Source organism: Trichechus manatus, unplaced genomic scaffold (assembly GCF_000243295.1).
Source record: "Trichechus manatus latirostris isolate Lorelei unplaced genomic scaffold, TriManLat1.0 scaffold00018, whole genome shotgun sequence".
NCBI classification, from domain to species: domain Eukaryota; kingdom Metazoa; phylum Chordata; class Mammalia; order Sirenia; family Trichechidae; genus Trichechus; species Trichechus manatus.
The window spans coordinates 25,525,564-25,540,005 of record NW_004443954.1 but is presented as its reverse complement, the minus strand read 5'-3'; the positions used below and the strand labels follow the sequence as shown (position 1 = coordinate 25,540,005).

Genomic DNA, 14,442 nt, shown 5'->3' with positions numbered 1-14,442 from the left:
AGGAGAGAGTAACAGGAGCCAAAAACATACAAACAAACCAGTGAGAGAGCTAGGAGAGATTGCTGTTGGAGTGGAGAGATGAGAGACTATGAAGTTAAGAAAAGCCAAATGGGCAAGAAGAAAGGAAACAGTGAATAAATAAAAATTAGAAATAAAAAAGAACAGCAAATCTCCCAGGGATCCCAGTGGTGCAGCTATGAGGTCTGGAGAAGCTGTACCCAGGTGTTGAAGTACAGCCTGGTTAGGAGGCGTAGAGGTATTCAGTACCAGGTATCCAGGGGACAAGAAGAGAAGGAAGGTATAGAGAGACGAGAAAATGAAAATGAAGAAAGACAAAAAGGGAAAAAGAGGGAAAAGAAAACAAAACAAGTTAAAAAGAAGAAGAAAAACTCCCCAAAAAACAGAAAAAAAAAACCCAAAAAAGAAATGCTCTCAGGGATCCCTCCGTGTGTCTGCACAAGCTGAGGGTGTAGGTCCCAAGCCACACAGCACCACCCAGCCAGAACAGGCTCTCAACTCGAGAAAAGGAAAAACAAACAAACAATGCAAAACAAACAAACAAAAAGCCCTGGGATTCTACCAGCATGGCAACACAGACCAGGAAGCAGTTCCACACTTGAACAGAGCTCCACAGCCTCTCAGGAAGAAGCAAAGATGGAGCACGGAGCCAAGTATTTGAGCAAAAGGAGGGGGAGGTGGTGAGAGGTAAGGAAGAAATCAAAAGAAGGGGAAAAAAGCAACATCAGCAGCCAACAAATGGCACTCAGTGAGTTGTCCAGTGCGGGCAGGTGGAGTCCAGGCAGCCGGTGCTTCCCGGTCAAGAGACTGTGGCCGGGGGAAGCAGAGGAGGCCAAGTGGGAGTGAAGAAGGGTGGGGGGTGGGAAAGCATATAACACTGTTTACTGGTTGTTATGTCTCCTGCTGGAAGCTCTGTGAAGCTGCTTTCTCTTACCCCCTATTTGCTGGTCTCTGGTAGGAGTCGAAGAAGGCGGAACTGTGCTGTATTAGCAGATAGGGGTCCTCTCCATGTATGTCTCCTCGCTCTCTGTTCTTTCTCAGTTTCTTATTCCATTTGGTGCTTGGCTGAGTTCTTTATCTCTTCATTTGATGTTTAGGATTTCAGGATCGCTGTTTTCTCTGTTTGGTTTAGTTTTTTTGGATCTTTGCTGTGGAGGGACAGCGTTGTGCATCTGCCTAAAGCACCATGTTTCTGGAAGTCCTCACAGTCGGATTCTTATTTATCAGTAAAAAGAATGATGAAAAGGAAACCAGGAAAACAATACCATTTATAGTAGCCCCTAAAAAAATAATATACTTAGGAATAAATCTAACCAAGGATGTAAAAGAACTATACAAAGAAAACTGCAAACCACTACTGCAAGAAACCAAAAGAGATCTACATAAATGGAAAAACATACCATGCTCATAAACAGGTAGACTCAACATTGTGAAAATGACAATTCTAACCGAAGCAATTTACAAATACAATGCAATCACGATCCAAATACCAACAACATTCTTTAAAGAGATGGAAGAACTAATCATTAACTTTGTATGGAAAGGGAAGAGGCTCCGGATAAGTAAAGCACTACTGAAGAGGAAAAATAAAGTAGGAGGACTCCCACTACCTGACCTCAGAACCTACTATACAGCTACGGTAGTCAGAACAGCCTGGTACTGGTACAATGGCAGATACATTGACCAATGGAACAGAATTTAGAACCCAGATGTATATCCATCCACCTACAGTCACCTTATCTTCAACAAGGGCCCAGAGTCCATCAGATGGGGAACAGACAGTCTTTTTAACAAATGGTGCTGGCAAAACTGGATGTCCATCTGCCAAAAAATGAAATAAGACCCATGCCTCACACCATATACAAAAACTAATTCAAAATAGATCAAAGACCTAAATATAAAGCCCAAAACTGTAAGGTTTGTAGACGTGAAAATAAGATCAACACTAGAGGCCCTAATACACAGCATTAACAGGATACAAACCATAACCAAAAACACACAAACTCCAGAAGATAAGCTAGATAACTGGGATCTTCTAAAAATTAAACACTTATGCTCATCAAAAGACTTCATCAAAAGAGTAAAAAGAGAACCTACAGACTGGGAAAAAATTTTTGGACAAGTCAGACAAAGGTCTAATCTCTAAAATCTACAAGAAAATCCAACTCTTCTGCAACAAAGAGACAAATAATCCAATTTAAAAATGGGTAAAGGAAATGAGCAGACACTTCACCAGAGAAGACATTCAAATGGCCAACAGACTCATGAGGAAATGCTTGCAATCACTAGCCGTTAGAGACATGCAAATCAAAACCACAATGAGCAACCATCTCACCTCGGCATTATTGGCACGAATCAAAAAAAGTGGAAATAACAAATGTTGGAGAGGTTGTGGGGAGATTGGAACTCTTATGCACTGCTGATGGGAATGCAAAATGATACAACCATTTTGGAAAATGATATGGCGCTTCCGTAGAAAGCTGGAAGTAGAAATACCATACGATCCAGCAATCCCACTCCTAGGAATATATCCTAGAGAAATAAGAGCCGTCTCATGAATAGACATATGCACATCCATGTTCATTGCAGCATTGTTCACAATAGCAAAAAGATGGAAACAACCTAGATGCCCATCAACAGATGAATGGATAAACAAACTATGGTACACACACACAAAGGAGTACTATGCAATGATAAAGAACAATGATAATCTGTAAAGCAACCCAGAACGTGGATGAAACTGGAGGACATTTTGCTGAGTGAAATAAGTCAATCATAAAAGGACAAATATTGTATGAGACCACTACTGTAAAAACACATGAAAAGATTTACACACAAAAAGAAACAATCTTTGATGGTTAGGAGGGATGAGAGTGATGTGAGGAGGAAATGCTAGATAAGTAATAGATAAGTGGTACCTTTGGTGAAAGGTAAGACAGTACACAATACTGGGGAAGCCAGCACAACTTGTACAAGGCAAGGTTATGGAAGCTCCATGGACACATCCAAACTCCCTGAGGGACTGAATTGCTGGGCGCAGGGCCGTGGGGACCATGGTCTTGGGGAATATCTCGCTCAATTGGTGTAACATAGTTTATAAAGAAAATATTCTAAATTCTACCTTGGTGAGTAGCGTCTGGGGTCTTAAAAGCCTGTGAGCAACCATCTAAGATATTCCACTGGTCTCACCCCTTTGAGAGCATGGGAGAGTGAAGAAAACAAGATACAAGGGAAAGATTAGTCCAAAGGACTAATGGACCACAACTACCATGGCCTCTACCAGACTGAGTCCAGTACAACTAGTTGGTGCCCAGCTACCACCACTGACTTCTCTGACCCGGATCACAACAGAGGGTTCCAGACAGAGCTGGAGAAAAATGTATAACAAAATTCTAACTCCCGAAAAAGACCAGACTTACTGGCTGACAGAGACTGAAGAAACCCCGAGAATATGGCCTCCAGAAACCCTTTTAGCTTAGTAATGAAGTCACTTCTGAAGTTTACCCTTCAGCCAAAGATTAGACAGCCCCATAAAACAAAACAAGACTAATGGAGCACAGCAGCCCAGGGACAAGGTCTAGAAGGCAAGAGGAGACAGGATAGCTGGTAAAAGGGAACCCAAGGTTGAGAAGGGAGAGTGTTGACATGTCATGGGTTTGTTAACCAGTGTCATAAAACGGTATGTGTACTAACTGTTTAATGAGAAACTATTTGTTCTGTAAACCTTCATCTAAAGTACAACAAAGAAAAATTTTTTAAAAAAGTGCTCAATAATACTTGTCCTGATTATCTCACAAGTTGTTGTGAATATCAAGTGAAAAGATTAAACAAAGCATAATCAGAACTCTTGATTCCCTACCCAACCTGTTTGTCAGTCAGTCTTACTCTTGAGTAGATGGCATCAACATCCGTCCAGTTATCCAAGCCAAAACCTACAAGTTGTTCTTGATTGCTCTTTCCCTTGCCTCCAAAACCCAATCCCTCAGGAATCACCTGTTTCATATAACCAAAACATACCTTGAGTCTATTTTTCTCCATGTTACTACCATCACTTTAGCACAAACCACAACTTTTTCTCTCCTTTCTACTGAAAGTCTTCTATAATCATCTTCTCTTTTTTTTCTTTAGTATCCAGTCTCCAAATAGTAGCCAGAGTGATATCTTAAAAATCAGATCATGTCTTCCTCCTGCCTGCCTCTTTCTTCTCTGTCTTAGTTATCTGGTGCTTCTATAAGAGAAATACCACAAATGAATGCCTAACAAAGAGAAATTTACTTTCTCAGTCTAGGAGGCTACAAGTACAAATTCAGGGTGCCAGCTCCAAGGGAAGGCTCTGGGGGAAGTTCGTTTTCATCAACCTTCCCCTGGTCTAGGAGCTTCTCAGTGTACGGTCCCCAGGTCCAAAGGATGCACCCGTCTCCTGGTTCTTCATTCTTGGTGGAATGAGATCCCCCAACCCCCAGCCTCACTGTGATGTCCTGGTCATGTCAAGTGCTCTGGAGTCACTGTCTTCTATTGAAGTGTCCCTGGGATAGAGCAGAGATGACATTTAGGGAATACCTGCCTGACACAGATACTACATATGCACTTTTTGGAGACTGTCACATTTAAAGTCTTACTGTCCCCCATGGAGTGGATACCACTATTGTCCTCATTTTACAGATGGGGAAGCTGCAGCTCAAAGAGGTTAAGGGCTGGTTTGTAAGGGCCACATATTTTTACCGTGCAGTTCAAAAGAGGCGTTTCCTCTTGAATGAGGAGCGGTGACCCTTAGTTATCTTAGGCTGTGTTCTCCAGAGAAGCAAAACAGTAAAGTGAATAAATATGTATAGAGGGGGATTTATATCAAAGAAATGGGTCACTTGGTTGTAGAGGCTGGAACGTCCCAAATCTGTGGGTCAGGCTGGAGGCTTCTCCTGATTCATGTAGCCACAGGGGCTGGCAAACCAAAGATCAGAAAGTCGGACAGCAGGGCCCTGGCTCACAGAATGCACGAAGACTGATCTGCAGCCAAAATGGCAGGTAAGTTACTAGCTCAAGTCCGAAGAACCAGGGGACAGACGAACAGGAGCCAGCTGCAGGATCCAGAGTGAGCAAAAGCCCACAAACTTTGCCAGAAAGTCCACCTATATTGGATGCAGGCCACACCCCCAAGGAAACTCCCCTTCAACTGATTGGCAACTCACAGCAGATCCCATCATGGAGGTGATCACCTTATATCAGATCTCATCATGGAGGTGATCACATCATTATACAACTGCCAAACAACATCATAACTGCCAAACCACAGAGAGTCATGGCCCAGCCAAGCTGACACACAAACTTAATGATCTCAACGTCTTTTCAAACCATCTTGCCCTTGCTAATGGTGCTCAGGCACACTGGCTTTCTACTTTCTAGAGTGACCTTTGCCACCCAAACTACAGTAAGCCCTCAATTGCTTTCTATCACATCAAACTGTTTGATTTTCTTTATAACACATCACTTATCTGATACCTTATTTTTTTTTGTCTGTTTATTTGTTTATTGTCTTTCCTCCACTAGAAATGGAGCCACATGAGACAGGAACTTTGTATTATTTAAAAGAATAACCCTAACTCCTAGGAACAGTTCCTACCTTGTAGTGGGTGTTGAATAAAGATCTGTGGAATGAATAAAACACATTTTGTTTACTTAAGAAAATTTAGAATATGTGTAATACTTTGTAAGTTGTAAGTGCTCAGTGAAGGGAGTTCACCACAGTCTTACTTGGTGTTTGCAGGGGGAGGATGTCATCTTGTACGACCGATCCTTGGCATGTGTGAGGGGCAGATGAAGACAAAGTCTGGAGATGCTCAGTGCTTTGGCCAATTCACACAGAATTAGTGGCTGAAGCAAGGCCAGAGTCCCTTCTCCTGGCTCTCCTCCATGGTCTCACCTTGGCTTTGCTGCCTCTCCAGAGAGTACTACAAGTTACATGGATAAACTGGTCCAAGTAGAATAGGAACTCTCTTGAAACCTGCTGTTTCTTCTGAGCCTTTGAATTGGAGTGAATCAGATGTTTTGGTGCATTTGTTATTATTTTTAATCTTCTGCTACAGGAACCTTCATGTAAGCTCCAGGCAGTCTTGAGATTAACTAAACTAGGCAAGAAATTGCCATATTTATTTATTTACTGATGTTTTAAAGCATTTTCTAAATGTTTTCAATTCCTGTTCTTTTTCATTTACTTCTTCACTTCAGGGTTCTAGAAAGAACCACAGAAAGGAAAAAAGCAAGTTCTGAAATGCAGTAAGAAAAATAGTTTGTTTTTGAGGATTTTCTAGTTCAATGAACAGAAGAAAGCCCTTCTTCTCACAAAATCTGCAGTCAAATGTTTAATCTCAAAAGATTCTAGCAGTTTATTGAAACATTTTAAAAGTTGTACCAGCTCTTTGGAACCAAAGATAAATGCATGCATTTTGCATTTGATAGTCCATCAATCAATTGGAAATACCATAGCTGATCCTCCTTGTAGAGTCCTTGTAACAAACAGGGTGTTATTGCAAGGCATAGGACGAGCTTCAAGCTTTGACTTTGTATATAATTTGCTGTTCCCTCTGAGAATGAGTACATTTAAACCTTATTATATTTTCCTATTTTTGACTCCTAAAAGAAAATACTAATGACTTACATTAGTACCTGCCCCTTCCCTGGTATAATTCTGTATACTGTATAATACTGTAAACACTTTAAGTGTCCAACACGTGTTGATGACTATTTGCTTTTATTAAATATATATATATATAAATTGAGTATATAATATGGGTAGCAATATTACACATTTTTATAAAATGATTTATGACATTTTTAGAGTAGGATTTCTAAAAGCACTTTTTTTCTTAACCTTTCTCATCCAAATATATTCTTTATCTAATACACAGTGTCTAGCACACAACTAGAGGGCAGTGGAGGTTCAGTGATAGAATTCTCGCCTTACATGCAGGAGGCCCAGATTTTATTCCTGGCCAGTGCACCTCATGCGCAGACACCATCGATCTGCCAGTGGAGACTTGTGTGTTTCCATGATGCTGAAGAGGTTTCAGCAGAGCTTGCAGACTAAGATAGACTGGGAAGTGAGGCCTGGAATCTACTTCCAAAAATTAGCCAGTGAAAACATTATTGAGCACAATGGTCCAATCTACAATCGATTATGGGAATGGTGCAGGACTAGGTTAACTCAATGGCTGCTAACAACAGCGCACACATGTTTAGCTCTCAGGAAATGTTGGTGATTTTGATTGGATATAATTTCTTCTCTAAAAAATCCAAGACTAAATTTATATTTAATTAAATAATATATGTGAAGCAAAGTAGGACACTTATATAGATGGTGGTAATTATGGTTAGTTATTAATTATACTTAGTATCAATCCCTACAGGCAGGAAAGAAAGATGTGGTGCTTAGGGCAGGGAGGAAGGTGGCTGCTCCAGCCACAGTGATGTCCCGACCCTCTACCCCACTTCACCTGGTCCCTACTGCATTGTGAGTCCTGGTTGGCATTAAAGATGGGCACTGAAGGGCTAAATAGGGAGAATATTAGCAGAAGAGGTAAACCCACAGAGAGGAATTAAAACCATGTTAGTCCCTGCTGTTAGAGGACAGTGGGCATCCTTTTCCTCACATGTTCCTGCCTGAGATACAAAGGGCCATCTGAGAGAAAGCATGCAGGCATTATACAATGAGGCACCTAGAGACTAGAAGTGCTACAGAGCCTTACTGGGGAAATGGGATGAGTGGGAGACAGGGCTTAGAAGACAGCTTTGGGATTCCAAAGATTTTGGGGATCTCTTTCTTTTGAAGTTAGAGGCTTTGCCTTTTGTTTATGAAACTCTTTTACTGATAAGTTAGACAATTCAGGATGGGGCCTAGGAGAAAGAAGGGGAGAGAAGCTACTTCAGATTGGTTTAGAAGGGGAGAGGCAAAGGAGGCTTTTATATGTCTTCCAAAAAGGCCTAGTCAGCTCACCTGAGTAGGAGTCAGGGATTTGGAATAGAATTTCTCTTTCTGATAATAAAGGACTGAGCATTTGGATGAAATTTTCCTTGTACTGTCTATAGGAAACCTGAGCATACTGGATGAGCGTGCTAGACAGGAACTACAACAATCCCAAATACTAGTTCAGAATTCTGATCTCTAATTTCTATGATTAAGTGTGATAATACTACTAATAATAATTGGAAGAAAGGCCTGGTGATCTGCTTCTGTAAAGATTACAGCCAAGAAAACCCTATGCAGCACAGTTCTACTCGGCAACACATGGGGTTGCCATGAATCAGGGGCTGACTGGTGACAGATAACACCACCACTACTACTAATAAATATGTATTGAGTACTCAGAATATAGACTGGTGATGGTTAAAAGAGATAATTAATATAAATAACTTAGCATAATGCCTGGCTAATAAGCAATAAGCAATAGCAATAACTACTACTACTACTCATACCACAACCACCATCATCAGAGTGTGCAGTACATTTAGTGATTCCTGGGCTGCATTTTGAATTCTGAATTGTATAAGAAATTGGGAATCACATAATTTAGCCATTGTTTCTTTTAATCCCCGGTGACCATGCATCATATGAAGAGTAAGAAGACCCTAGATTTTGCAGCCAATGCATGGTTATCTTGCATCCGAGCAGATGGGGATATTGTCTGTGAGCTTCCTATAGTGAAAGAAGGACAAGCTATTTTTCCATGTGTGTTGTTAATCTTCAGTAGCATATATTATATATACAAATTGTTTTATAATCACTTAAATTTACTTTGGAACTATTTAGTTACAGAATATTTTTCCTACTTCTAAGGAGTTGTCTTATCCATTAAGAAGTGACCTTTTCAGATTCACAGCATGAGTTTCTGGCATATCTGGATTCTTAGGACCCAGCTACAGTCACAGAGACTGAGGCTATGACAGCAAAGAAAGATCACAGCTACCCCTCATCTGGCTTTGCTTGGGCCAGACAGTGGCCACCTCGTGCCATCACTTCACTTTTGATTTATGTCCTCATCAAAACTTAAGTCATTTTAAACTTTAAGCATTATGTACAATTACACTGTCACCCTTGCTACTAAAATACCAGGCATAAAATGCCCTTCTATGTCATACAGAGGAGAATACACTCTTTTTAAAAAAAAAAATCTTTTATTTCTCTTTCTGATAAATCTATAAACCCTTTGAGGATTCATGGTGTAAAAATGCCTATTTAGAAGTAAAATTAATAATAGAAGGAACAAAAGTCCCTCAGTAGATACAGAAATTCCAGAAGAGAGGAGTTTTCATGCGATGTTTTTTTGCTATAGCCTGAGAACCCTTCATCATAGCGACTCATAGTGACCCTAGAGTTTCCAAGGATGGCCTGGTGGATTTGAACTACCGACCTTTTGGTTAGCAGAGAGTGGGAATTGACGGCAACGGGTCTGGTTTTTTTTTCGTTTGAGAACCCTTGGATCTGGACTCTATTTGTATGAATTCCAAGGTGGTTGATTTGCAATTTTCTTCCCTCCCCTTTGCTTTGCCAGTAGTAAGATACCATGTTTATGTCCATACTGGGCAATTGAAGCAAGCAGAAACGGAGTCTGAAGTTTATCTGTGTCTCTATGGAGAGAGAGGAGACTCTGGTCTTAGACTCATGTACAAATCTAACATGCTAATAAAATTTCAAAGTGGACAGGTAAGTCTGTATGAATAACTTTTCTGTGTTCTTAGCAATCCCTCTGAAGATGACCACATGATTTAAACTTAAGAGGTGCTTGTCACTCTTCAAGCTTTGGTTTTAGGACATCTTTAACACAAGTTTTCCTTGACCTGACTTCCTAATGTGCTTTGTTGTAAACTTATTCTTGAATGAAAAATCGGACACGCTAAACAAGCAATGAATAATAGAACAAAGAAAAAGATATTAAAAATTAGTGATAGTGTAAGAAAAAGAAAAAAAGATAAGTTGAAAAGATACCAGGGAAAATTATAATATGAACATCTTCAGACAGGACTGAAAGACACAAAAAAATTATTCTAAAGGATCAGGTCATAGAAGGGCCATTAGAGTATCTTTTATATAATAACACAATGGCCTTTCTTTAAAACACCTTGAGCAGGACAACTACATTGTTTTAACACTAAAGTCCTTCACAATTTCCTTTTGTCTTTTATATATAAGCAAGAGTATTTTTATATATTAGATGTTTGAGAAGTTGCAGTGGGATATACATCAATCTAATTAATTTGTAATGTTGTTATTTTGTTGTATACAGAAAGAAGGTTTGGGGGTTTGAAATTAAGAATGTGGATTATGTAACACAAGGGTATAATTTTAAGAAAGAAGACTCCTAAACCACTTTGAAAGTGTTGTTTCTCAAGCTTTTTTTGTTATTGTTGCACATGGAATATTTTGAAACATCAAAGATCTCAAAGTTCACCTACGCCTTTTATTTGATACTGCAGATTACACAAACGTTTTCATCAGAATAAGTAGGAAAGCTAGTTCTGCTTTGGATGAGACAAAATGAGTCCCAACTTTTGCTGACAATCACAAGTGACTTATTAATTTCGAATAGAAACAAAAATGTAGATATTATGATTTTATTATTGGTATTAGGCTGAGTGATCAGTGAAGTTATCACCTAAATGACCCTCAGAGCTTTCCATCAGTCCAAGACCCTCTCACTAAGCCACTTTCTGCTATGTGTTCAGGCTCTGCCCCTACTGGCTAGCATGCAGCATTTTGTAGAGGTGCTACACCACGTGCAACGGCATGCTGAGATTTCTTTACATATTGCCTTTTGTAAATCATTTTCATGATTAATCTTTCATAATTCATCATTTTGTACAGAATTTACTGGAGTGGGAAGGAAATATATGGACTGAGATTAAAATTTGGTGGGAGGTATAGTACAATGAGAGTATAAAGAGGAGTCAGTATGTGGGGCTTAATGGTATCTGTTCTGAAGTTCAGAATCAGAGATATGAAAGTGTTTTTTTCCCTGGTTTATTTTAGATTTTATATGTTTTTATTGTTTTTCTCAATGCTTGTAATGAATGTAAAGTAATGAAAATGCCGAATGACTTCAAGAATTATTTCACACTAGCTACAACACACATCTTTAACCATGAACTAGGGAAGCACCAATGTGACTGAAAGATACTGTATTTTTTGGGATATAGAAGTATACAATATGCAAGAAATAACACCATGATCTAAAAACTACACATATTTACAGATATTGCAAAGATTTGGTTAGATTTCCTTAACAGATAGTTACTAAGCCATTTCAGTTGCCCTGAGAAGTTCAAGTGTTTCTACTTCATTAAAGAGTATCTGGTGGGTCACTAAATCAGCAATATCTATTTCTAAATCAGCAATATCTATTTGTATAAAGAGCATTGTCTTAACCATTGATTGTGCTCCTTGGTGCCATTTTCCCCACAAGATGTCCAGTGGTTTAATCAAAAGCCAGCAACATACATAAAATAGCCCAGTCTGATCATCTTCAAAACTGAAGTTACTTTAACATGCAAGAAGAAACCAGAAAGCTGATGCAGGCAATATGTCTGGATCTCTAAGTATCTTAGATTGGGTTTGCCTCAAAGCAGATCATGAGACAAAGACTTGGGTGCAGATAGTTTACCTGGGAGGTGATCTAGTAAGCACCTAGGAAGTAAAGGACTGGTTAAAGTGATGTAGAAATGGGAGAAAAGCCAATATAGCAATATTAACGAGCTGGTTACTACTGGGGTTCCTTCTTGCTAGGGACCTTCAGAGGAACCCTGAAGAACATCCCTTAGAATTATTCCCCCAGGGGAAGCCCTTAGGCAAAGAGGCAGTGAGACACAGGGGATTAAGATAGAAAGCTGACAGCATGCCTAAACTATGAACCAGAGCAGTAGATGAACCCCAAAATGGGCCCTGGGACATAGGGCAGAGCATCAAGCACATCTGCTATAACAAGTGATGCGCATCATGAAATGTCCTTTGTAAAGGCACACTGTTAATACAAGATAGTGACAATGAGACCATCAAGGCACACCCAGTAAGATGCACAACCTTAATCTGATTTACAGAAGCATCATTATTGGGCTAGTAATGACATTTCAAGGAGCCCTGGTGGTGCAGTGGTTAAGCACTCTACTACTAACCTAAAGGCTGGTAATTTGAACCCACCAGCCACTCTGAGAGAGAAAGATGTGGCAGTCTGCTTCTATAAAGTTTTCAGCTCTGGAAACCCTATTGGGCAGTTCTACTCTGTCCTATAGAGTCACTATGAGTGAGGTTTGACTAGCTGGCACTGGATTTGAATGGCCTTGGTCTGGTCTAAACAAGAGAAAATTTCCATTGACAATATGGAACCAACAGCTGAGGCCTAGGCAGTATATCTTCAAATATTGAATTGAAATTTAACATGGTAACAGTGCAGGCAGCAATGAAGACAACCCATCCCACACAGAAGATACAAAGAATACTTTTCTTTTTGCAAATATTTGCATTTTTACCATGAAGGTGGGTAACAGTCAACTGTCATTTTTGGGAATTTCTCAGATTTCATTAAATTTATGACCCTTTGCTCAGGTAATTATAGGGTGGTTTTCCTAAACAGCAGAGTCCTCGGGTGGTGCACAAGGTTAGCACACTTGTCTGATAACTGAAAGGTTGGAGGTTCGAGTCCAACCAGAGGTACCTCAAAGGAAAGGTGTGGCAATCTACTTCCAAAAAATCAGCCTTGAAAACCGTATGGAGTTGTACTCTGACACACATGGAGTCGCTGTGAGTGAGAGTTGACTCAATGACAAAAAAAGAAAGAAAGAATTCTCCCAAACAATGGAAGAAATCTTTGAAGCTGTTCTTTTTGTTCCAACCTGCTAGCATTTACTTTAGGCTCTGCATCTCTTCAGAAATGCCAGTGAGTTTTTTGACAGGACAAACTGATTCGATTTAGGAATGAAGATTCCAGGATGCTCTTTCACAACAAATCCAAGCATGTGCTGGGTGATTGTTTACAGAGGAAGTTGCAGGAGAGGAGTTATTGAAGAAAAGAAGGAAGGAGGGAGGGAAAGAAGGGAGAGAGAAAGAGAAAACGTGTTCCCACATGCCTCAGAGAAGATCAGCATCTTTTATGCCATGTGGCTGACAGCCTGACCACCTCACAGACTGCTTCACAGAAGCAGGGGTGGAAGCAAGAGAGAAGCCACAGATTGGAGGCCTTTGTATTAGGGTCTGTTTATTTATTACATTGGATGTTACCACAAATGGAGTAAATGAAACTGAGAGGGAGAAAAAAGTACAGCCAGAAATATAGTTTTAAAGATAAAAAAGTTATTTTCTTATTTTTCTTTCCTTAAGCCCCTTTTTGATGCTAACTGTAGTGACATTATCTCTTGTAAAGAATTGTGCTGCTTATGACAATCCTTGGGCTGTCATTATTGCCTGTATTTGTCATGTGCTGGAACCTAGTTATTTCTGTGGGGATTATCTCTGTCTCTTGCACCAGATAGATACATTTCAAGTGGAAGCAGTGTCACTTGGAAAACTGCAGAAGGTGCTGTTGCACTGTGAGGCCCACAGTAAATCGCAGTACCATTACTGTGAGAAGGTCCTTGTCAGAGAGCCTGGAGCCAAAATGGAGTCCGTCTTCACCTGTGAAAGGTGGTGTTGGTCGCTGTGGGCCTTAATCAGAGTGTGCTGCACTGTGGGTAATACTGTGTGGGGTTTTGACTATTTATTTATTTATTTTTTATTGTACTTTAGGTGAAGGTTTACAGAACAAATAGTTTCTCATTAAACAGTCAGTACACATATTGTTTTATGACATTGGTTAACAAGCCCACAACCTGTCAACCCTCTCCCTTCTCGACCTTTTTTTTTTTTTTTGGTGAAAATATACATAGCCAAAGATACACCATTTCAAAAATTTCTACATGGACAACTCAGTGACATCGATTACGTTCTTCCGGTTGTGCTGCTATTCTCACTTTAGATGAATGTTTACAGAACAAAAAAGTTTCTCATTAAACAGTACACATGTTGCCCTATGACAATGGTTAACAACCCCATTACATGTCAACAGTGTCCTTACTCAATCTTGGGTTCCCTATCACCAGCTTCCCTGTCCCCTTCAGCCTTCTAGTCCTTGTTCCTAGACTGCTGTACCTCATTAGTCCCATTTTGTTTTACGGAACTGTCCAATCCACTGCTGAACGGTGAACCTCGGAAGTGACTTCACCACTGAGCTAAAAGGGTGTCTGGGGGTCATACTCTTGGGGTTTCTCCAGTCTCCTTTAGGCCCGTAAATCTGGTCTTTTTTTGTGAGTTAGAATTTTGTTCTACATCTTTCTCTAGCTTTGTCCAGAACCCTCTGTTGTGATCCCGGTCAGAACATTCAGTGGTGGTAGCCGGGCACCATCTAGCTG

The 14,442-nt window shown here is 40.0% G+C and overlaps 1 protein-coding gene across 1 annotated transcript in view; it reads left to right on the top strand.

Annotated features, from left to right (window-relative positions):
- The window catches only part of LOC101341390 (uncharacterized), a gene marked incomplete at its 5' end in the record, with an annotated part of 229,369 nt that overhangs the window by 214,093 nt on the left and 834 nt on the right, over window positions 1–14,442 (top strand). The window contains 3 exon segments of the mRNA XM_023727725.1: window positions 8,583–8,737; window positions 9,561–9,712; window positions 13,524–13,725. Of these exon segments, the coding sequence (XP_023583493.1) occupies window positions 8,583–8,737; window positions 9,561–9,712; window positions 13,524–13,725 (509 nt within the window).